Source organism: Ovis canadensis, chromosome 21, assembly GCF_042477335.2.
Source record: "Ovis canadensis isolate MfBH-ARS-UI-01 breed Bighorn chromosome 21, ARS-UI_OviCan_v2, whole genome shotgun sequence".
Lineage (NCBI taxonomy): Eukaryota > Metazoa > Chordata > Mammalia > Artiodactyla > Bovidae > Ovis > Ovis canadensis.
Genome location: NC_091265.1, coordinates 61,264,796 through 61,284,273, shown reverse-complemented (window position 1 = coordinate 61,284,273; position 19,478 = coordinate 61,264,796). Strand labels below are relative to the sequence as shown.

General features: G+C 57.1%; 1 protein-coding gene across 1 annotated transcript; it reads right to left on the bottom strand.

The window, feature by feature from the left end:
- Positions 1 to 4,919: 4,919 nt before the first annotated feature.
- Positions 4,920 to 14,648, bottom strand: RHOD (ras homolog family member D). The gene is made up of 5 exons (XM_069566661.1): positions 14,216 to 14,648; positions 9,539 to 9,626; positions 8,575 to 8,684; positions 6,005 to 6,139; positions 4,920 to 5,500 (listed from the first exon to the last, which is right to left on the bottom strand). Exons 1-5 carry the CDS (start codon positions 14,345 to 14,347, stop codon positions 5,333 to 5,335), a joined length of 633 nt encoding a protein of 210 aa, XP_069422762.1. The 5' UTR covers positions 14,348 to 14,648; the 3' UTR covers positions 4,920 to 5,332.
- Between the last annotated feature and the right edge of the window lie 4,830 nt (positions 14,649 to 19,478).

The following is a 19,478-nucleotide window of genomic DNA, read 5'->3' as shown; positions in this document are numbered from 1 at the left end:
CTTGATGGGTGAGGGGGAGAAAGAGGCAGACAACCCACAACAACAACCCCGGCTCCAGGGATGCCCCGCACCCTGCCCCACCCCGGGACCCCTGGGATGGCTGGCAGGCTGAAGCTAGAAACCTGCCGCCCAGTGGTTCCCACCTCTGGCAGCCACGCAGGTGTCTCGGGCCGAGGGTGAGGCCTGCATTCTTCCCTTGCTCTCAGCATCCCCACCCTCCCCGTGGTCCACCTTCCCAGCAGCCACAGCTTCCCAGCCCAGAAGTCCCCTGGCCTTGACTTGTGGTGGCTTGTTCCTCGTGTCTGGGTGTCTGCAGCTGCCCAACTGGGTCCTGCTCCCGCCTCCACCCTCCCGGGCACCCTGCCTGGTCCCGCCACCAACTGTGGGATCCTAAGGCATCCAATCCGGCCTCTCCCACTGCACGGGGAACGAAGACCCAGTTCCTTCACCCAGGGGCTCACACACAGACAACACATGCTCTGGTGTGCAGGCGGGTTTGCTTGAGTGCGGTCAAGCGGGAGCCAGGAAGCCAGCAGGTCCACCAGTGCTGCAGAAGGTGGCCTCTGAGCTGGACTCTGAAGGATCTGGGGGTAGAGTGGGGCTTGGAACAAGCAGTGACCGGGAAGGAGGGTGGGCCAAGGTGAGGAGAGCGCTCCAGCAGGAGACTTTGAGCCTGGGCCAGCTATCAGCTATCGGGGTGCGGCTGGAGCGTCAGGTGTGCTAGGCGTAAGGTGGGGAGGGTCGGCTTCAGTCGGGTGCAAGAGACCTCCCACGTCCCCACCTGGGAAGTTAGACCTCCTCTGGGCAGGGGGCTGCAGAAGGCTCAAGTGACTAGATCCATGTTTTGGAAGGTGTCTGGTGGTGAGGAGGATGAAGGAGGCTGAGAGCCTGGAGGCTGGGAGACGGGAGAGGTCCAGGCAGGAGCAGCTGAGGTCCCAAAGTGGGGCATTGCTTCGCGGCATCGGTCCATTCACTCATCATAAATTTCTTCAGTGCTTCCTCTATGTGAGGTGCTGGTGTTTGTTTTTAATTTTTTTGAAGTTTCTTGGCTGTCACTGGGTCTTTGTTGCCGCGGGAGGGCTTCTTGGGGCTTTCTCAGCAGGGTGCAGGCTTAGTTGCAGGCTTAGGATCTTGAGGGCTTCCCAGGTGGTGCTAGTGGTAAAGAACCTGCCTGCCAAGGAAGGAGACAAGAGACGCGGGTGGGGAAGATCCTTGGGTGGGGAAGATCCCCTGGAGGAGGGCATGGCAACCCACTCCAGTATTTGCGCCTGGAGAATCCCCATGGGCAGAGGAGCCTGGTGGGCTTACGGTCCATGGGGTTGAAGAGATTTGGACATGACTGAAGCGACTGAGCAACTGAACTGAACTGAAGTGACTTAGTTCAGTTCAGTTCAGTTTAGTTCAGTCCCTCAGTCGTGTCCAACTCTTTGCGACCCCATGAACCACAGCACGCCAGGCCTCCCTGTCCATCACCAACTCCCGGAGTTCACTCAGACTCACGGCCATTGAGTCAGTGATGCCATCCAGCCATCTCATTCTCTGTCGTCCCCTTCTCCTCCTGCCCCTAATCCCTCCCAGCATCAGAGTCTTTTCCAATGAGTCAACTCTTCACATGAGGTGGCCAAAGTACTGGAGTTTCAGCTTTAGCATCATTCCTTCCAAAGAAATCCCAGGGCTGATCTCCTTCAGAATGGACTGGGTGGATCTCCTTGCAGTCCAAGGGACTCTCAAGAGTCTTCTCCAACACCACAGTTCAAAAGCATCAATTCTTCAGCATTCAGCCTTCTTCACAGTCCAACTCTCACATCCATACATGACTACTGGAAAAACCATAGACATGACTAGACGGACCTTAGTCGGCAAAGTAATGTCTCTGTTTTTCAATATGCTATCTAGGTTGGTCATAACTTTTCTTCCAAGGAGTAAGCATCTTTTAATTTCATGGCTGCAGTCACCATCTGCAGTGATTTTGGAGCCCCCCAAAATAAAGCCTGACACTGTTTCCACTGTTTCCCCATCTATTTGCCATGAAGTGATGGGACCAGATGCCATGATCTTCATATTCTGAATGTTGAGCTTTAAGCCAACTTTTTCACTCTCCACTTTCACTTTCATCAGGAGGCTTTTTAGTTCCTCTTCACTTTCTGCGATAAGGGTGGTGTCATCTGCATATCTGAGGTTATTGATATTTCTCCCATGAATCAAGGCAAATTGGAAGTGGTCAAACAAGAGATGGCAAGAATGAACGTTGACATTCTAGGAATCAGTGAATTAAAATGGACTGGAGTGGGTGAATTTAACTCAGATGACCATTATATCTACTACTGTGGGCAGGAATCCCTTAGAAGAAATGGAGTAGCCATCATGGTCAACAAAAGAGTCCAAAATGCAGTACTTGGATGCAATCTCAAAAACGACAGAATGATCTCTGTTCGTCTCCAAGGCAAACCACTCAATATCACAGTAATCCAAGTCTATGCCCCGACCAGTAACACTGAAGAAGCTGAAGTTGAACGGTTCTATGAAGACCTACAAGACCTTTTAGAACTAACACCAAAAAAAGATGTCCTTTTCATTATAGGGGACTGGAATGCAAAAGTAGGAAGTCAAGAAAGACCTGGAGTAACAGGCAAATTTGGCCTTGGAATGCGGAATGAAGCAGGGTAAAGGCTAATAGAGTTTTGACAAGAAAATGCACTGGTCATAGTAAACACCCTCTTCCAACAACACAAGAGAAGACTCTACACATGGACATCAAAAACATTAACCCCAAAACGGAGCCTTGTTAACCTCATCAAGTGGACATTAAAAATTTTTTTTCTGGGTGCACTGAGCAACATGCGAGATCTTCATCCTCTGACAAGGGGTCACAGCCGGGACCACAGCAGTGAAAGTGCCGAGTCCTAACCACTGGACTGCCAGGGAAGTCCCAACATTGATTATTTAAAACATTTAAAAAAATTTATTAGGTTTTGACTGTGCTGGGTGTTCGTTGTTGCTCAGAGTGAATCTCTACACTAGTTGTGGCATGAGGGGTCTATTCTCCTGACCAGAGATTGAACCCAGGCCCCTGCATTGTGAGCTCTGAGTCTTATCCACTGGGCCACCAAGGACGTCCCAACAAGGCAGAATCTATTCTTCTTATTTATCAGGTGAGAAGGTTGACTCTCCAGGACCAAGCCCATCAGTCCATCACCTTCGTGTTAATACTCTCAGCCTCTTTGTCCTGAGTCTCTTGTCTGCCTTGTAAAACTCCACACAGCATCTGATGGACTCTCGAGGGACCACGAGGCACTCACTGCCCTCATGCTCCCTGGGCAGTCTCTCTTTCCAGGGAAGTGCCTTCTCTCTCGGTAGCTTCCCAACCACCCCTGCATGCTGGTGTTAAGATCCCATCCTCTGTGGCATTACACACAGACTTGGCTTTAAGGGCACAAACTGTGGGTTCCCTGTTACACCCGTAGTTCTTGTCATGGTGTTGGGTACCTCATAGAGCTCCCTGGACACCAGGCTGTTGAAGGCATAGATGATGGAGCCTCTGGTTATCCCAGGGAGGGAGCTTGATTCAGATGTCTTGTTCCGTGTCTTGCCCTCCCGTAAAGAATATATTGGACAGCCCCGCTCTACTCCATGCAATCCAGTCCATGGCTCCCGTGCTCCTCCTTTATTTCCTGGCATGTGCTAGGCACCTGACAAGCATTTTGCCACTTCACCTTCACAGCAACCCTCTAGGGTGGGCAGGATGATCTCTGGTTGCCAGATGGAATTGTTAAGGCTGGAGAAGTGTCACGCTCATGAAGTCACCTGGCTCTGGAAAACGATGGGACTAGGATTCGAACCCAGATCTGCGACTGACTCCAGAGATAGAGCACTCTGCCTGTCCACAATGCCAAGGGGCCAAGCCACATCCCCAGCAAAGGGACAAGGGAGACAGCCAGCCTTCTTCAGGGATGCCCAGGTCTGGTGCAAGAACTCAGTGTGGCAAGCTTCTTTGCAAAATAACTATCAAGGGTTCTAGGGGCTCACATTTCGGCAAATTAGAAATGTGTGAGCTGAGCTTGGCTCACTGGGTTGGGGAAGGCAGGAAAGGGAGAAGAGAAAGAACATTCTGGGCATGGGGTGGGCTTGGGGGAGGAGCAACCAGGCTAGAAATCTAGTCCAGGAACAGTTGTTTCCCACCCCTGAGCAGCTTATATTAAGACCCTGGAGTGGAGCCTGTAATCCAGGTGGGGTTTTTGGAGCAGATCCCTCTGTAACCTGAGCCAGGAGCCCTCACCTGGAGGAAGCAGTCCCACCTCTGGAGCTGTTTCTAATGAAACCGAGCTGGTGGGTGTTAGTGGCTGGTTCTGTGTGGGTGGACCGCACACAATCAGTCGAAGGTCTTAGAAGGTCTTAAGAGAAGAGACTGAGGTTTCCCAAGGAAGAAGGAATTCTGCCTCAGGTCAGCAACACAGAAACCCTGCCTGAAATTTCCAGCCTGCTGCCCTTCAGAACTCAGACTCAGGACAGCAACATCGACCTCCAACCTGTTCTAAAGGTTTCGGACTTGTCAATCCTCAAAATTGTGTTTTTAAGCCGATTCCTTAAAATCACCCTCTGAATATATATCCTATCGGTTGTTTCTCTGGAGAACTCTGTACAATATTATAGACTGTACTACACCCATGGAATATTATCTACTGTATTTATCATAAATAAAAGCGATACTTGTGAGCCTTGTGTGACCACCCTCTGTGTGCCAGGTACCCGCCTCTTTCACAGGCAAGAGGCCCAGGTACCTTGCCCAAGGGTCCGAAAGTGACAGCCTGGTTTGGATCCAGGTGGTTATACTGGACCCAGTGCCCACACAGGGTGTGCTTTTATCCCCCACATGCAACAGTGTGTAAAGGCATTTCAAAGCAAGAGGCCACAGACAAGTGTTATCATCTTAAACCGTTTACCACTGGGACGGGCAGGGTGAAGGAGTGGGTGAGTGGGGTGGGTACAGCCCTAAGAAGAGCCACAAGGTGGCGCCAGGGCATACAGGCCACTCCAGGGTGTGTGGTCCAGGGCTGGGAGATGGGAGCGAGTCAGAGGTCTCCAGGACCAGCCCTCCATAGGACTGGTGAGCCTGGGACCCCCCTTCCTCAGGCCTCAGAGGGGTTTCGCTGCAATTCCAGGATCCAAGCCCCAGGGTTGGGGGGGGCTGGCCTCAGGGGTGCCCATCTGTTTGAGGTACAGTTCGGTGGTCACAGCCTGGGGACTGGGTCCAGCCCAGCCAGCTAGGCAGAAGGTCAGCAACCAGCTCCTTCCTGTGCTGCGAGGGCAGTCGGGCGGGGAGGGCCCCAGGCCCTCAGGTCACCACACAAAAGCTCCGGGTGATCCGCCTCCAGAAGTTGCGACCGCGGCTGCTGAGGGCCACCTCGGCTGCCTCCTGGAAGACGGCATGGACGTTCTCCTGGAGCAGAGCCGAGCATTCGAGGTAGGCCACGGCGCCCACGGCCCGCGCCATCTCCTGGCCCTAGTAGAGAGCACAACAGGGCTGCCGTCAGCTGGCCGCTGCTGGGGGCCTCCCGTCCAGCCGCCCCCTCCCCGACCAGGCATGTCGTAGGTGTGCTCTCCTAGGGCGCCCACAGCTCCTGCCCCCTGGCCTGACCAATCACCCTGATGGGTTCATCCAGTTTCCCATCTCAGTTCTCGGCTGGGACTCTGCCTCTCCAGGTACCAACTAATTGCCTTCCCAGCCTGACCCAGGCGTGCCACAGAGAGGGGCCTGCAGACTAAAGAGCTGGGGGGGTCCCCCCGGCTGCGAAGTTGGGGGGCAGGACCTGATGTGCACTCCACTCGCTCTCCATCCTCACTGGAAACTTCCAAGCCTGGCAGCTCTTGACCACGGCTGCTTCCAAAACACCCCCAACCCTGCTCCACATCCTGTGTGTGCTGAGAGGCTGGGCTGGAGTGGCATCATCCCAGGGGTGCCCTCTCCTGCCCCCTACCCTACCCTACCCTAGGCTGCGTCTCCTACCCTGTGGTAGGTCACAGGTTCCAACCCGTTTTTCCGCAGCTTCTTCACCAGCGACTTGTCCTTGCGCAGGTCGGTCTTGCAGCCCACGACGACGATGGGCACCTCCTTGCAGAAGTGATTCACCTCTGGGTACCACTGCGGGGAGAGGGGTGGTGAGGGCACGTGTGGGAGCCATCAGGGGAGTGGGCCGCTGTCCTGAACTCCAGGTAGACTTTGACAGTGATACTTAGCACAGCCAGCTTAGGGAGCATTCTTGGCGGATACTTAGCACAGCCAGTTTAGGGAGTATTCTTGGCGGATACTTAGCACAGCCAGCTTAGGGAGTACTCTTGGCGCTAGTGGTCATGCAGTGCCGATGCAGGAGACACGGGTTCAATCCCTAGGTCGGGGAAGATCCCCTGAAGAAGGAACCCACTCCAGTATTCTTGCCTGGAGAATCCCATGGACAGAGGACACCGGCAGGCTACAGTCCATGGGGCTACAAAGAGTCAGACACAACTGAGCGACCGAGCAAGGGAACAACTCACTGGCACTAAGAAGACAAGGTACTCCAGGCCAGGCTAAGACTTTACACACAATGAGCACATGAACCCCCCATCTCTGAGGCAGTTCCATCATCAGTCCCACTGCACAGATGCACTCACTGAGGTGCAGAGAGGCTCTGTAACTTGGCCTTGGTCACAAGACCGGAAGTGTTAGAATTTGAACCCAGAGGTTAGCGCCCAGAGCCCTGTCCCCATCTGCTCTAGAATCCTACCTCTGCAAGGTAAGGGGTCCCAGGACCATCTCCCCACTGGGGCAAAATTTATAAAGAAATAGCGAGGCTCTAAAACTAAAGCAGCTCACGAAATGCTTGCAGCAGCTGTTGACCTGTCGGAGGGGGCACTCCTGTCCTGCCAGCTGCTCTCTGGAATGCGAGGCCTCACGGCTGGGTTATTTCAGTCTGGACTATAACCCGGGAGCCTGGAACCAGCAGCGCACGCCGGCTCAGTTTCAGGGAAAACCGGCATCAAACTGTCTGGCTTCTGGAGGCATATGGGGCCTATGTGGGGTCCCAGCAACCCTCTCATCCACAAAACTGCCCTTGACAAGGGTCTTCTCTCTGACTCTGCTTTGTAAGTCCAACAGGGCATCTCATCAGACCTTGTCCTAGCTAAGCCCTGGCATCAGCGATCATTCCATCCTCTGAAAGCTGGTCGGCACGGTGCCCCAGGGCCCCACACTCCTGGTTGTCCTCAGATCTCCAGGTGACAGCTCCCCGGTGCCCCCCGCCCCCAATCCACAGCTCTTCCCCACCAGCAGCTCCTAAATGGATCTGCCCAGCCCTGTCTCCTCCCAGGAACCACAGACTCAGACTTCCGCCTGCTCCTCCACCGGGAAGTCCAAGGGGCCTCCACTGCCCACCTCCCTGCCCTCAGCCTGCTCCTCCTTGTTTTGGGAAATGGCAAGTCTACCTTCCAGGTGCTCTGAGCAAATGTCTCTCTCCCACCCACATCTAATCTGTCTGCAAACCCCAGTGGTTCGGTTCTACCTTCCAGATTCGGTACCCACTCACCTCTCACCATCCCCTCTGCCAGTACCCTGGTCCCAGCCTTGGTGCCTAGAACAGTCCTGGCACATAGAGGTACCTTCCAAATGCATACCAGTCTGCATGGAGAAGGCTGGCTCAAGTCTCAGGGTTACCACTTTAATAGAAGTGTATCTTGGAGCAAGGGCCCCAGTCTGGCAATGATAGTATCTGCTCCATAATTGTTTGTTTTTGTTTTTTTCCACTTTTTGGTTATACTGTGGGCCATGCAGGATCTAAGTTCCCCGACCAGGGATTGAACCTGCGCCCTCTGCAGAAGTGCAGAGTGTTCATCACTAGATCGCCAGGGAAGTTCTTCCATAACATTTCTAGGCTAGCTGAGTAAATGCGTCGGTGCCCAGCACTGTACCTGGCCGGCATTAAGTCCTCAGTAAGCACTGCCATCATCGTTGCGGTTATTGTTACTACCACTGTCACTGGCTGTGCTCTGGCGGACCCTGGAGCATGCCCTTCACACACGCCTGGAGGTCCTGGCAGCGGGACCTGCTGGCTGGAACAGAGGACTCCAGGGCCCACGTCCCCAACACCTGTGAGAAGCCCTGGGGACCTCTACTGTGATCAGCGGATGTCCTGGGCAGCCACTGGGAGCCAGTGGTCACGTTGCGGGAGGCTGACAGTCCCTGTGACCTCAGACAGGCCCGGGCTGGGGAGAAGCAGGGGTCTCTGGGCCGCCCTGCATCCTTAGGCAGGGTCATGGTGGAAAGGCCTCAGCTTTCTGAGCTTGGTATGGGCAGGCAGGAAGTACTGGACTGGGAGTCAGAGACCTCGTCCAGACCCGGCCACCAGATCCCTGTGGGACCTTACGTAAGCCGCTCTGGATCTCCGTTCCCCACAGTTATGCCAAACACATTAGACCACACATCATCCAGGGCCTGCCAGGTTCTGATAGTCAGCTGGGTCCAGGGCAGGGGTGGAGCGGAGTGGCCTGGCTATGTGGCCATGCCTCCCTGTCCATCCCCACCTCCACCCCCCTGCCACCTACCCGGTTAGAGATGTTGTCGAAGCTGTGTGGACTGGTGACGTCAAAGCAGAGGAGCAGGACGCTGGCATCAGGGTAGAACAGGGGCCGCAGGCGGTCATAGTCCACTTGCCCTGGTAGGGTGGGAGGCGGTCACTCCCTCTAGATCTCCTGCCCACTGTCAGCACGTCCCCAACATCAGAGAAGTCACCCCAACCAAGACCAGGGGAGGGTGTGAGCTGAGCGGGTGAACTAGACCAGGGCCTAGTTCTGTGCTTCGGAGGCCAGCCCATGAATGATCCCCTTGGGGCCGTGTCCTGCTGGCCGGCCTGTGGGATGTGCCAGCCCCAGCCTGGGTGAGACCACTTGCTGAGAGAGCCCTACTCTGGCAGGAGTAGGGGGTTTCTGAGGCCCCCACTCAGAAACCTGCTTTGCCCTGGGCTTGGGGGAGCTGGGGGATGAGAAGAAAGAGGCAGGTGGGACCTGGGCCAAGATGTCACAGCCCAACAAGGTAAGGGGGCTGTGGGATTCCCTGAGTTTAACTTTGAATTCTTTTTTTTTTTTTTTTTGACCTGTGGGATCTTAGTTCCCTGACCAGGGATCGAACCCAGGCCTCCTGCAGTAGAAGGCAGAGTCGTAACTGCTTGCCTGCCAGGGAAGTCTCCTAGCTTTGAATTCTGATGCAGTTGACTCTGAACCTTCTTATGGGCAAGGTCAGGAGGCTGGAGGTCAGAAGTTAAGGTCAAACAATCTTATAGGAGCTAAAGCCAGGGTGGAATGCTCAGGAGGCCAGAAACAGTCCGCCTCTTGAGAGCCAAGAGTTCTGCCTCATCTCCAAGACCCTGTTGGCTGGCCTGGGTCAGGGGGCTACAGTGAGGAGGGTTCAGGCTGACACCCATTCCCTGGAGACTGCTCGACCTCCCTGGTTCAGAAGAAAGGGGGCGGGGCCCCTCCTCCCACCCTGCCCCTCCCCCAGCCCTGTGCCCACCTGCCGTGTCCCAGATTTGGAGCTGGACGGGTTTGCCTTTCACCTGCAGATTCACAGCAAGCCGCTCAAATACCGTGGGGGTGTAGCTCTGAGGAAGAAGGGGTTGGGGGTGGTTAAGCAGGCACTCCTGAAGGGCGGTGGTCCTGGCAACCAGGTCAGAGCCCATGAATGCCCACGGCACAGCCCCTTTGGCAGTCAGCAGAGCGGATGGTTTCTGGGAGGGAGCTGGCTGGTGGCGTTGCGGCCACTTTGCAGTTGTGTGCCGCCCCGCCCCGAAGCACTGAACCTCCCTGGGTCCCTCCGAGACTGTAGAGTGGGCCCCTAGAGCACCCACCGCAGCGTGCTGCTGTAAGGATTCAATGCGGAGCTTCACACGGAGCCCCGAACCCAGGGCCTGGTACAGACTAACATTCTACAGGTGCCAGGATTGCTATTTTTATCTTTGTCCTTGTCCAGACTGTCCCATTTCCGAGCCTTCCTTCCTGCTGTCCCTGCCTCCTAGGTTGACGTTAACCTACGTTTGTTCATTCACTTATCCCTTCATTCATTCATTCACGACCACCTTCTCTGGGTCTGATTCTGGACATTCAGGAACAAGTAATAAGCACTCACTGCCTACTCTGGGCAACTCCTAGTTTTCGGGCGGGGGTCCCCTCTTTCGCCTCTCAACCTCTCATAATCCAACCAGGATGCTCCTGTTTCTGTCTCTCTTACCTGCCCAGCCCCAGCTGGAGGTCACCTGGCCAGGGGCCCCTCTACCCCAGGCCCACTAAGCCTGAGCTCGCCCCCTCTCCACAAAGGCCGGATGAGTGGGAGCAGGAGGGGCTTTTACACAAGCGCAGGAACGAAGAGGGGAGCTTGTGCAGAGGGGGGCCAAGCAACAGGGGGGGAGGTTTTCATACCACAAGCCCTTTGCACCAAGCGGTACCCTGGGCCCCCTGCCTTTTGGGTAACCAAGTCTTACCCCCTTGCTCAGGGCTGGGCAATGGGGCCATAGCCCGGGGGACCCTGTTTTTCCCTCTTCCCATGCCAGGTGGGGCCTCCACCTGCCCGTGACTCAGGAGGACTTCAAGGCTGCCTGCGTGCTGGTCCTGAGTCAGGGCCTGGCCACTGGGAGGGGTAGTCCCTTAGCAGAGGGTCAGCGACGTCCTTCAAGGGCACTCAGGAAGCGGCAGTGGGGAGGGTGGGGAGAAAGGTGGGTCACAGAGCAGGCAACCAGGCAGGATGAAATCAAGGATGGCCCTGGGGTCAGCCACCCTGGACTCCAGTCACTGGCACTTCCTCTACTCAGACTAGGGCTGCCCCCTCCTTGCCCCTCCTCTCAGGCCTGGTAGGGAACAGTGTGACTTGGTGCCATGGTGGCTATGAGCGCTGGCTTTCGTTTTTTTTTTGGCTGTGCCACACAGCATGTAGGATCTTAGTTCCCCAACAAAGGATCGAACCCGCGGCTCCTGCGATGGAAGAGCAGAGTCTTAACCACTGGACCACCAGGGAAGTCCAAGGAGCACGGGCTTTGGAATGAGATGCACCTGGATTAGGATGGGCTCTGGCACTCACTGTGTGACCTTGGGCCAGCGCCCTCACTGCTTAAAGGAGGTGAGTATCTGTGTGTGATAGTGAAGGCCGGCCGGCAGGCGAGGTCAACACGCACTGCTTAGGAAGCTAGGTGCCAGGCGCAGCAGCCACGCCTCCAGGAGGTGCCCCTTCCCCAGCCTCTGCCTAGCCTGTTGCCATGGAGGTGCTGACATCTGTTGAGCTCCCAGCCGGGCTGCCCACTGCAGCAGGACCCCTCCTGATCTGAGGCGCAGGGCGACCTGCTGTGAAGTTCTCGGGAGACGCACTTCAGGACTCTGCAAGTGTCCGTGGAGATAACACCGTTGCCCACATTCTCGAGGGATCTGCTCTGCGAGGCTCTTTACCTGCACCATCTCTGATCCTGGTAACCTTAGAAAGTCGGTACTATCCCCATTTTCTCTTTTTTGGCCTCACTCAGCATGTGGGATCTTAGTTCCTTGACCAGGAATTGAACCTGCATCTCCCACAGTGACAGCGTGGCGTTCTAACCACTGGACCACCAGGGAAGTTCCCCTCACTGCATTTTCCTGTTGAAGACACTGAGGCCCAGAGAGGGGAAGCGACTGGCCCATGGCAACGTACTAGACAGATGGCTGAGGATGGGGCCAGGTCTCAGGCTCCACGGGCCAGGCTGTGACCCTCTTCACCTGTCTCTGCTGAGGTCACCCACTCTAGCCCCTGGCACCAGAGCTGAGCAGGAAAGCCCCATTCACAGAGTGGGACTGGGTTCTCCCCTCTGGAATGTCATCCCGAAGACTCCATGACACCTTTTGTCTTGTTCTTTGAACCCCCCAGGCAGGGTCACTCTTTGCCTGCAGGACCAATAAGCACCTAATCTTATCTGCGCTGTCCTCCTGCAGAAAGACGGGGCTGGGCCCAGCTAGACCAGGGCAGATGACTCATGCTTGGGTCTGACCTCACAGCGCTCACAGACAGACAGATGGACCATTATAGTCTGGGAGACACAGCTCCAGAGAGGAGACCCAGGAGTTTCCTGGGGGAAGCATACCCACGAAAGTCCCTGCAGGGGGGCCAGAAAATCTCAGCTGGCCCTGGAAGGTCAGCTGGTGTGCCCTGCCCTGCTCCACCCTGACCCTGCTGTGGGGGCCCTAGGCTTCTGGCCCTGTGGTTGTGGTTGTTGCCCCAAGTGTCAGGGGCCGGTGCCCAGCTAGGAGTCCCCCTGCCTCGGGAGCTTTCTCTCTGCTCTCCAGCCCTGAACCCAAGGTTGGGCCACAGCCAGACAAGGCTCACTGAAGCCCTCCAGACCCCTGAGGCCCTCCAGATCTCAGCCTACTCTTCGCTGCAGGCAGGAGGCCTGGCATATGGGACCCCAATTCTCCTAGCTGTTGGCTCCCTGGGCTTGGAGGGCTGTCAGGAGGAGGCATCCAAGGCCAGGATAGGAGGAGGCTGCTCTCGCTCGCAAAGCTCTGGGGGGCTGCAGAGGATGTCCTGGTCACGGCCAGGAAGACCTGGGTTCTAGGCCAGGGCTCTCATGGGCGGGCCCTGTGCCCCGAGGCCAGACTCTTCTCTCTGGCCGCTGTCTTTCCAGCTATAAACTGAAGGGCTTTTCCACTCTCAGACCTTGTGCTTCCTTAAATGAAGCGTCTCTCTTGTGCCTGGAGGCAGACGGGTTCCCAGGAATGAGGGTCCCCAAATGGGAGGACCGGTGGCAGGCTGGCCCTGGTGACAGGCATGTGCTCCCTTTCCCTGACCACCCAGAGTGTCCTGCACCCTTCAACACACACTTCGTTCCCATCAGCTGGGAACGCCTATTTCCACAATGCAGCCTCTGCAGTCGGGATGGGTCTCACCCTTGAGGATGTCTCAGAGCCCAGGACAGTGGCCATGAGGTACCCCCACCCCCTCACCCCTATCCAGGCCCCTCTCTCAGGCCTCAGGTCACCCAGCTTCTCTGTGGAGCTCCCTGCAACTCTGCCATAATTGTTGGGTTTGGGTTCTCACAGGCAGCATCTGGGGGCCCGGAAACACATCCCTCCCCCCAACTTAAAAAAAAAAAAGTGACTGGCCAAAGGACATGACGTCAGCTCCCAAAACCACAAAGCAAGAGTTGGCTTGATGCTGCCACAGTGGAAAGAAAGGCTGACTCCGTTAGCAGGCCCAGCCTCCCCAGCCTCCCCCATCCAACTCCCACCAACCCCGTGGGTTGGAGGGTGCAGGGATCCACCGGAGGGGGCAGTGGTGCTGCAAGGGGACCCATGGGCTCCAGAGGAACTGGGCTGAGGGGGCGCACAGTGGGTGGGTCTCACCCTGCCCTGGGGCCGACAAATCCGCCTGGACAGGTGGTGGGCATGCTGGTGGGGGAAAGACAGTCCACGTGCCCAGGCATCAACGACATGCCAGGTACCACCTGGGGCCGTGTCTTAGCCTTGCGTTAATGCTACCTCACCACCACCCTTGGGTCTCTCCACCCAGGGAGGTCACGTGAGGGATCGGAGGCTCACAGAGGCTGAGCAAGGCATGGTGGGCCCCAGCTGGGGGAGACTGAGGTGCCAACCCAGCTGTCTGATGAGGTTGCTGTGTTCTGACCCTCGAAGGCTGAGCCTACGGGACAGCCATCGTAGGGGCAAGAGCTGGGTGAAGGTGCGATGTCTTCCAAGAAGAACGTTTGCCACTTTTCAATGGGTCCTTCCTGCTGCAGCTCAGCCCCTGACCTGTGTGGACTCACTCATTGCTGCGACCCTGAGAGCTGGGCACCACCACTATTCCTATCATGCAGTTGAGCAAACAGGCACAGAGAGGGTAAGGGGTCTGCTCCAGGGCACACAGCTGTGAGTCCCGAAGCCAGGATTTGAAACCAGGAGATCTAGCTCCCCCCAGAGTGCTCAGTCCCTCTTAGCCAAGGGGTGCCACCGAGGGTTCTCTTAGGACCCACAACGACCCCAGGCTGCCCAAGTCAGTGCCCCGGGACACCTCCTCGGGGTAGGTGCCGTTCTTGGCACTTTACAGACGATGCCACTGAGCCCTTCACTCCTGGGGGCACGGTGAGAGCTGCCTTGGACTCCAAGCTCTGCGGGGAGGCAGGACGGGCGCCCATCCCTCCCTCCTCGGGGGCGCAGGAGGCGCCGGGGAGGCCTCACTCACCTCGGGGAAGGCCCCCTCCGCGAAGACCATCAGCAGCGACGTCTTCCCGCAGCCGCCGTCGCCCACGAGGACCACCTTGACGGACCGCGCGCCGCCCGGCGCCTCCTCGCCCGAGGCCTGGGCCGCCTTCATCGCGGGGCGCGGAGGGACGGAGGGAGGGAGGCAGGGCCGGGGCGAGCGGAGCGGCGGCCGCGGGGCCGGCGGGGCAGGAATGTGGAAGGGGCGGGGCGGCGGGAGGAAGTGCGGGCGGCGGGCGGCCCAGGTGAGGGGCCGGCCGGGCGCATTCCGCGGCCCTGCCCCTCCCGTCCCACCGCCCAGGACCCAGGCGGGCCGAGACACACTCTTCTTGAATCCCTGCTCTGTGGGGCCCTCAGGCTGCAGGAAGTGGAGGACTCAGATCTGGCCTAGGTCCCTCAGAAGCGCACCCCGGTCTGATGCGAAGACTTGTAGTTGGGCAGTGACCCGGTGGACGGGGACAGACGAGGCTCCTGGCCCACTTCTCGCCGAGCAGGGAGGTGGGGGTCAGCTCTGTTGGCCCACCAGCTTGGTGGGGGCAGGGACGGGGTCCCTAGTGCCTAGTCTCTGCGGGCCTGGAGCAGGAACTGGTGCCTTTTGGTGGATGAATGAATGAGTGAATGAATGGATATGCATCTCCTCGCCCCCCCCCCCCCCCCACCTCTCTGGAGACAGAACACCCCACAGCCCTCCTGCAGGTGTTCCGGGGCAGGTGGGAAGGGGGTGACCCGGGCAGGCCCTTATGGGCGAGTCAGGGGCACTGCCAGCTGGACCTCCCCTCCCCCAGCCAGTACCAGGAACTCTCACTAGCAGTGGGTCTCCCCTCTGCCTGGGGCATGGCCTGGGGAAAGCGATGGAACCTTCCTTCTGTAAAGTGCCTAGAGCAGGGTCCGGAACATGGTCAGTGATGCCAAGTGTAATTCTTGCTATTTAACCAACACTGATGACTGCCTGTGCTCAAGGGCTAGGGGACTCTGAACTGCAGAAGTTCCAGCTTCTCCCAGGGACTTCCCTGGTGGTTCAGTGATTGAGAATCTGCCTTCCAGTGCTGGGGATATGAGTTCAATCCCTGGGTGGGGAACTTAAGATCCCACATGTGGGGCAACTAAGCCCCTCGCACCACAACGAAAGACCCTGCATGCTGCAACTAAGGCCTGATGCAGACAAGACAAAACAAAACAAAAGTCTCTCACAGCCTAGAATGGAAGACAAGTGGGACATATCAGTGTGATGAGAGCTCCAGCGATAGCAGGGACAGGCAGTGGATGGGAGTCAGGAAGAGGGGCCCCGCACTCAGGCTGGGGGTGGTTAGAGAGAGCGGCCAGAGTCTTGAGGAAAAAGTGAAACACAGTTAGATGGGGGAAGAGAAGAGGGTTCCAAACTGAGGGGACAGCATGTGTAAGGTATAGAGGTGTGTGTGGGGGGGTTGTTTGCAGTGTGGGGGGAGGGGTGCTGCAGTTCTTCCCTCTGATGATGGGTGAGGTTGGATTAGGGAGCTGGTCCTGGGGGTGAATTTGAGGATTAACTGGGGCCTGGATAGTGGAGCACTTTGGGTGCCAGGAATTAATGCAGAATTGAACTGGAAACTCACTGTCCCCTGACCTCCTACTCCAGTTATGTGTGCTCACTCACTCAATCGTGTCCAGCTCTTTGTGAACTCATGGACTGTGGCCCGCCAGGCTCCTCTGTCTATGGAAATTTTCAGGCAAGAATACTGGCGTGGGTTGCCATTTTCCTCCTCCGGGGGAACTTTCTGACCCAGGAATCCAACCTGCGTCGTCTCCTGGATTGGCAGGTAGATTCTTTACCTCTAGTGACATCTGGGAAGGCCTGCTACTCCTATTAGCAGCCAGAATTGAAATGTGTGTTTATAAGATGGGCACAAAGGCTGCCCCCAGATCATGGACTGTTTTCACTGAAGCTCAGAGAAACAGAGGGTGGGAGTCTTGGGGTTTTTCACCTTCCCCCACACAGGTCATGACATCATTCCTCACGCAGTTCAAAGCCAAGAGGTGAAAAACCACTCTCAGCCCCCTTAAATCTCACTGTGGCCCAAAGAGGCAGCTAGGACAAGAGTCTCCGCCCCTCTGCTGAGCGGCAGAGTCCAGGCCGCTGACTCCTGTTCCAGGCTCAGCCAGGGCCATGGTCAGCAGGCCGAATGAAGCCTCACCTGGATGGAGGGAGCACCCCAGGACATCCTCTCCCACCCGTCAGCTGCCCTTTCCTCCTCGAAACTGCCAAAGGGCTGGGCAGTGACTTGGCACCGGACTGGGTGTGTAGCCACTGATCAGGGCTCCCCGCCCCAAGGAGTGGTGGGGAGGAACCCCACCCCCAACAATCAGCTGTTGGCCTCGTCATCCCCTAGGCTTCCGATGACTGCTGTCATCAGGCGTTGGGTGGCAAGGCTGGGAGGCAGGTGGGGCCAGACTAGGGGTGGAGGGAGCTAAGAGTCAGGCAGAGGTGTTTGGCCCTGGTTGCTACAGGGATAATCACTCTAATGACACTCTTGATGTGTGTGTGTCATGCTTTAGAGTTTCACTGAACGTTTCCTAATAGTAACAGCGCCCATCAATGGACTGCCAACCGTGTGGAGGCCCTTCTGTCCCCTAGCAGGTTGGGAGTGTTAGCCCCATTGTACAGATGGGGCACTTGAGGCCCAAAGAGGTTTAAGTTCTTGTCTAAGATCCACAGCCAGCACGAGGCAGGGCTGTAAGTGGAACCCGGTTCTGACTGCAGAGCCAGGCTTTCTTTCTCCCAGCATCATACCTCGTATGCATTATTTCCTCTAGTGCTCAGACTGTGAGCTGGGCAGAGTGAGGGATCGGATTCCCCCATCCTGCAGATCTGGGAACTGAAACTCAGAGAGAGGCAATGGCTTGTGTCAGGCTAGCACACTCCTGAGCCGAGATTTCAACCCACGTCCCCTGACGTTAAACCCAGCCTCACTCTCACTCTGTGCTGCTTCTGCCAGAGGGAGATTTAGTCACTGGCCAGAGTCTGCCCTGCTGCCAGGGAATTTCCCCAAATCTCAGACATTGCCGGGCCCAGGATGGTGCTGTTTTCTCGGGGGTTGTTTTGGATGAAGAGGTGGCCTGGGGTCACAGTCGGCCTGACCAGCATACTATTGGCTGTTTTACAGTTTTCTGTGGCTGCTGTTCACCACCAGCTTGTGGGTGACGCAGCCGTTTGAGGCCCCAGCCGTCCCAGGCCCAGAGTCCTCCAGCACCCTGCTCAGCGGGTCACTGCCCTGCAGACCCCAGGTCCTCGGCCTGAGGCGGAAGTCCTTCCTTCAAATGTAATTGCCAGGCAGGCTCTCCCGCCCCCGGCCGAGCCCTGAGCCCCTCAGTGGCAGTGACGGAGGCCCACCCACCTCTGTCCTCTAGATGGGAGTCCTGCCCCAGGCTGGAACCTAGCTGTGGCTCAGGATGTTATGTCCAGTTGACTGGCTGGACAAACAGGGAAAAGGAAGGCAGGTGAAGGAGCGAGGGAGAGACAAAGAAAGGAAGGTGGGCCGACTCAAAAGAGTAAACCGAAGACATAGATGAAGGAACAACAGTTGCTTAGCTGAATGAATTCAGAACATGACCTGCGCGCGAGGTCAGCAGACAGGTGACTACCCTCGGGCCCCCATCTGCTCCAAGGACTCCCCATGGCCCTGGCCCATCTGCCCCGTTTTCTGACGGTCCACCCCCATCCTCAGTGAGGCCGGAAACTCCCTGCTGTCGGGGCCGAGTCTCTGCTGCCCTCGTGTGGCCACTTTGCTCCCTGCACCGTCAATACGCAGGGCTACGGGCTCTACTTGGTGTTCCTGGCTTGCGGTGTGGGGCGTTCATGGTGCGGGGGGAGGTACCTGGAGTGGGTGCCAGAGGAGGTGGAATTTCAGAAGCCTGGTCCTGCGTCCTGCCCTTTGGGATGTCTTGGCAGGGGACACAGACGCTTTGCTCTTCAAACCTCCCAATGTACCCCCCCCCCACTCCTTTTCATCCCAAATACCAGATCTCAGAGCTCCAGAACCCCTCTACCCAAAGCCTTGGCCTCACGTTTGCTGAGCACCCACTGTGTGCCAGACACTTGACATGTGGCATTTCATGAGCTTCCTATGTGGCTCAGCTGGTAAAGAATCCTCCTGCAGTGCAGGAGACCGGGATTTGATCCCTGGGTTGGGAAGATCCTCTGGAGAAGGGAAAGGCTACCCACTCCAGTATTCTGGCCTGGAGAATTCCTATGAAGTGTGTTTAATTCCTAGCCTTCTTTCATGAATGAGGAAACTGAGGTCCAAAGGGGACAGATAATTTGACCAAGATCCCACAACTGGTATGTAGGGGTACGGGTGCCTTCAGAGACCTTCTTGACCAATATGCCCATTCTTCAGATGGGGAAATTGAGGCTCTTGAGGGGAAGGAATTTGTCTCACAACAAGTAAGCCGCAGACTCAGTCTGTGGCATGTGGAACCCAGAAGGGCTTCTTGTCCCAAGTTTCCTTCTGTCTGGCCTCCCCAGACCCACGCAATTCTGGTCGCCATTTAACTGGAGCTCAGGGCTGGAGGCACAGGCCTCTCATCCCTGCTTCGCTATTACTGATTCCTCTGGCTGGGACGGGAAGGTTGATAGTGCGGTGGGAGGGGGTGGAGAGTGAGGCAGCCCTGTGGCCCAGCCCGAGTGTCCATTTGGTTTTTTGGTCTGTCCCTTCAGGTGTCTGCAGGCGTAGGCGACAAGGCGGAGAGAGGAAGGGAGGGTCTGAGCCGCTGTCACCCGTGGCTGCTGCCGTGGCTCCTCCCGCCCCTCCCACATGCAGGCCTGGCCCCCCACTGCCGCCGTCAGGACAGTGACCTCCACACCTGGCCTCTTGGGTGGGGCTCGCCCTATTCCTGAGGGCTCCGACAGAGGGGGCTTGGCACCCTTGAGGCCTGGGGCTGGAGGAGCAGGGAAAGGTCGGGTAGAGGGGAGGAAGGGGCGGGAAGAGATGGGAGGATCGTGGTTTGGGCCCTGCTGAATGACCCTAAAACCTAGAAGCGGCGGGGCTGCTCCTCACTGACCGAGAGTGGGGCTCACTGACGTTCCTCGTCATGACTCCCAAAGCTGCTTAGGGTGCCATCTGCCCCAGGTCTCCCTCCCTCTGCCCCGCTCCAGCCCAGGACCTCACTGCCAGCCGGTCAAGGACGTTCAGACTCACCCTAGACATGAAGCCTCCCCAGCTCAGCCCCACCTGGCCTTTCCAGCCCCAGCTAGCCGTCTGGCTCCCCAGACG

What these genes read in the sequence shown, in the direction of transcription:
- RHOD (XM_069566661.1), bottom strand. Translation starts at nt 14,347, where the DNA reads ATGAAGGCGGCCCAGGCCTCGGGCGAGGAGGCGCCGGGCGGCGCGCGG. An exon ending in CCAAATCTGGGACACGGCAG is followed by an intron (nt 8,685 to 9,538) that starts GTGGGCACAGGG and finishes CCACCCTACCAG; the next exon opens with GGCAAGTGGACTATGACCGC. An exon ending in TCGACAACATCTCTAACCGG is followed by an intron (nt 6,140 to 8,574) that starts GTAGGTGGCAGG and finishes CTCTCCCCGCAG; the next exon opens with TGGTACCCAGAGGTGAATCA.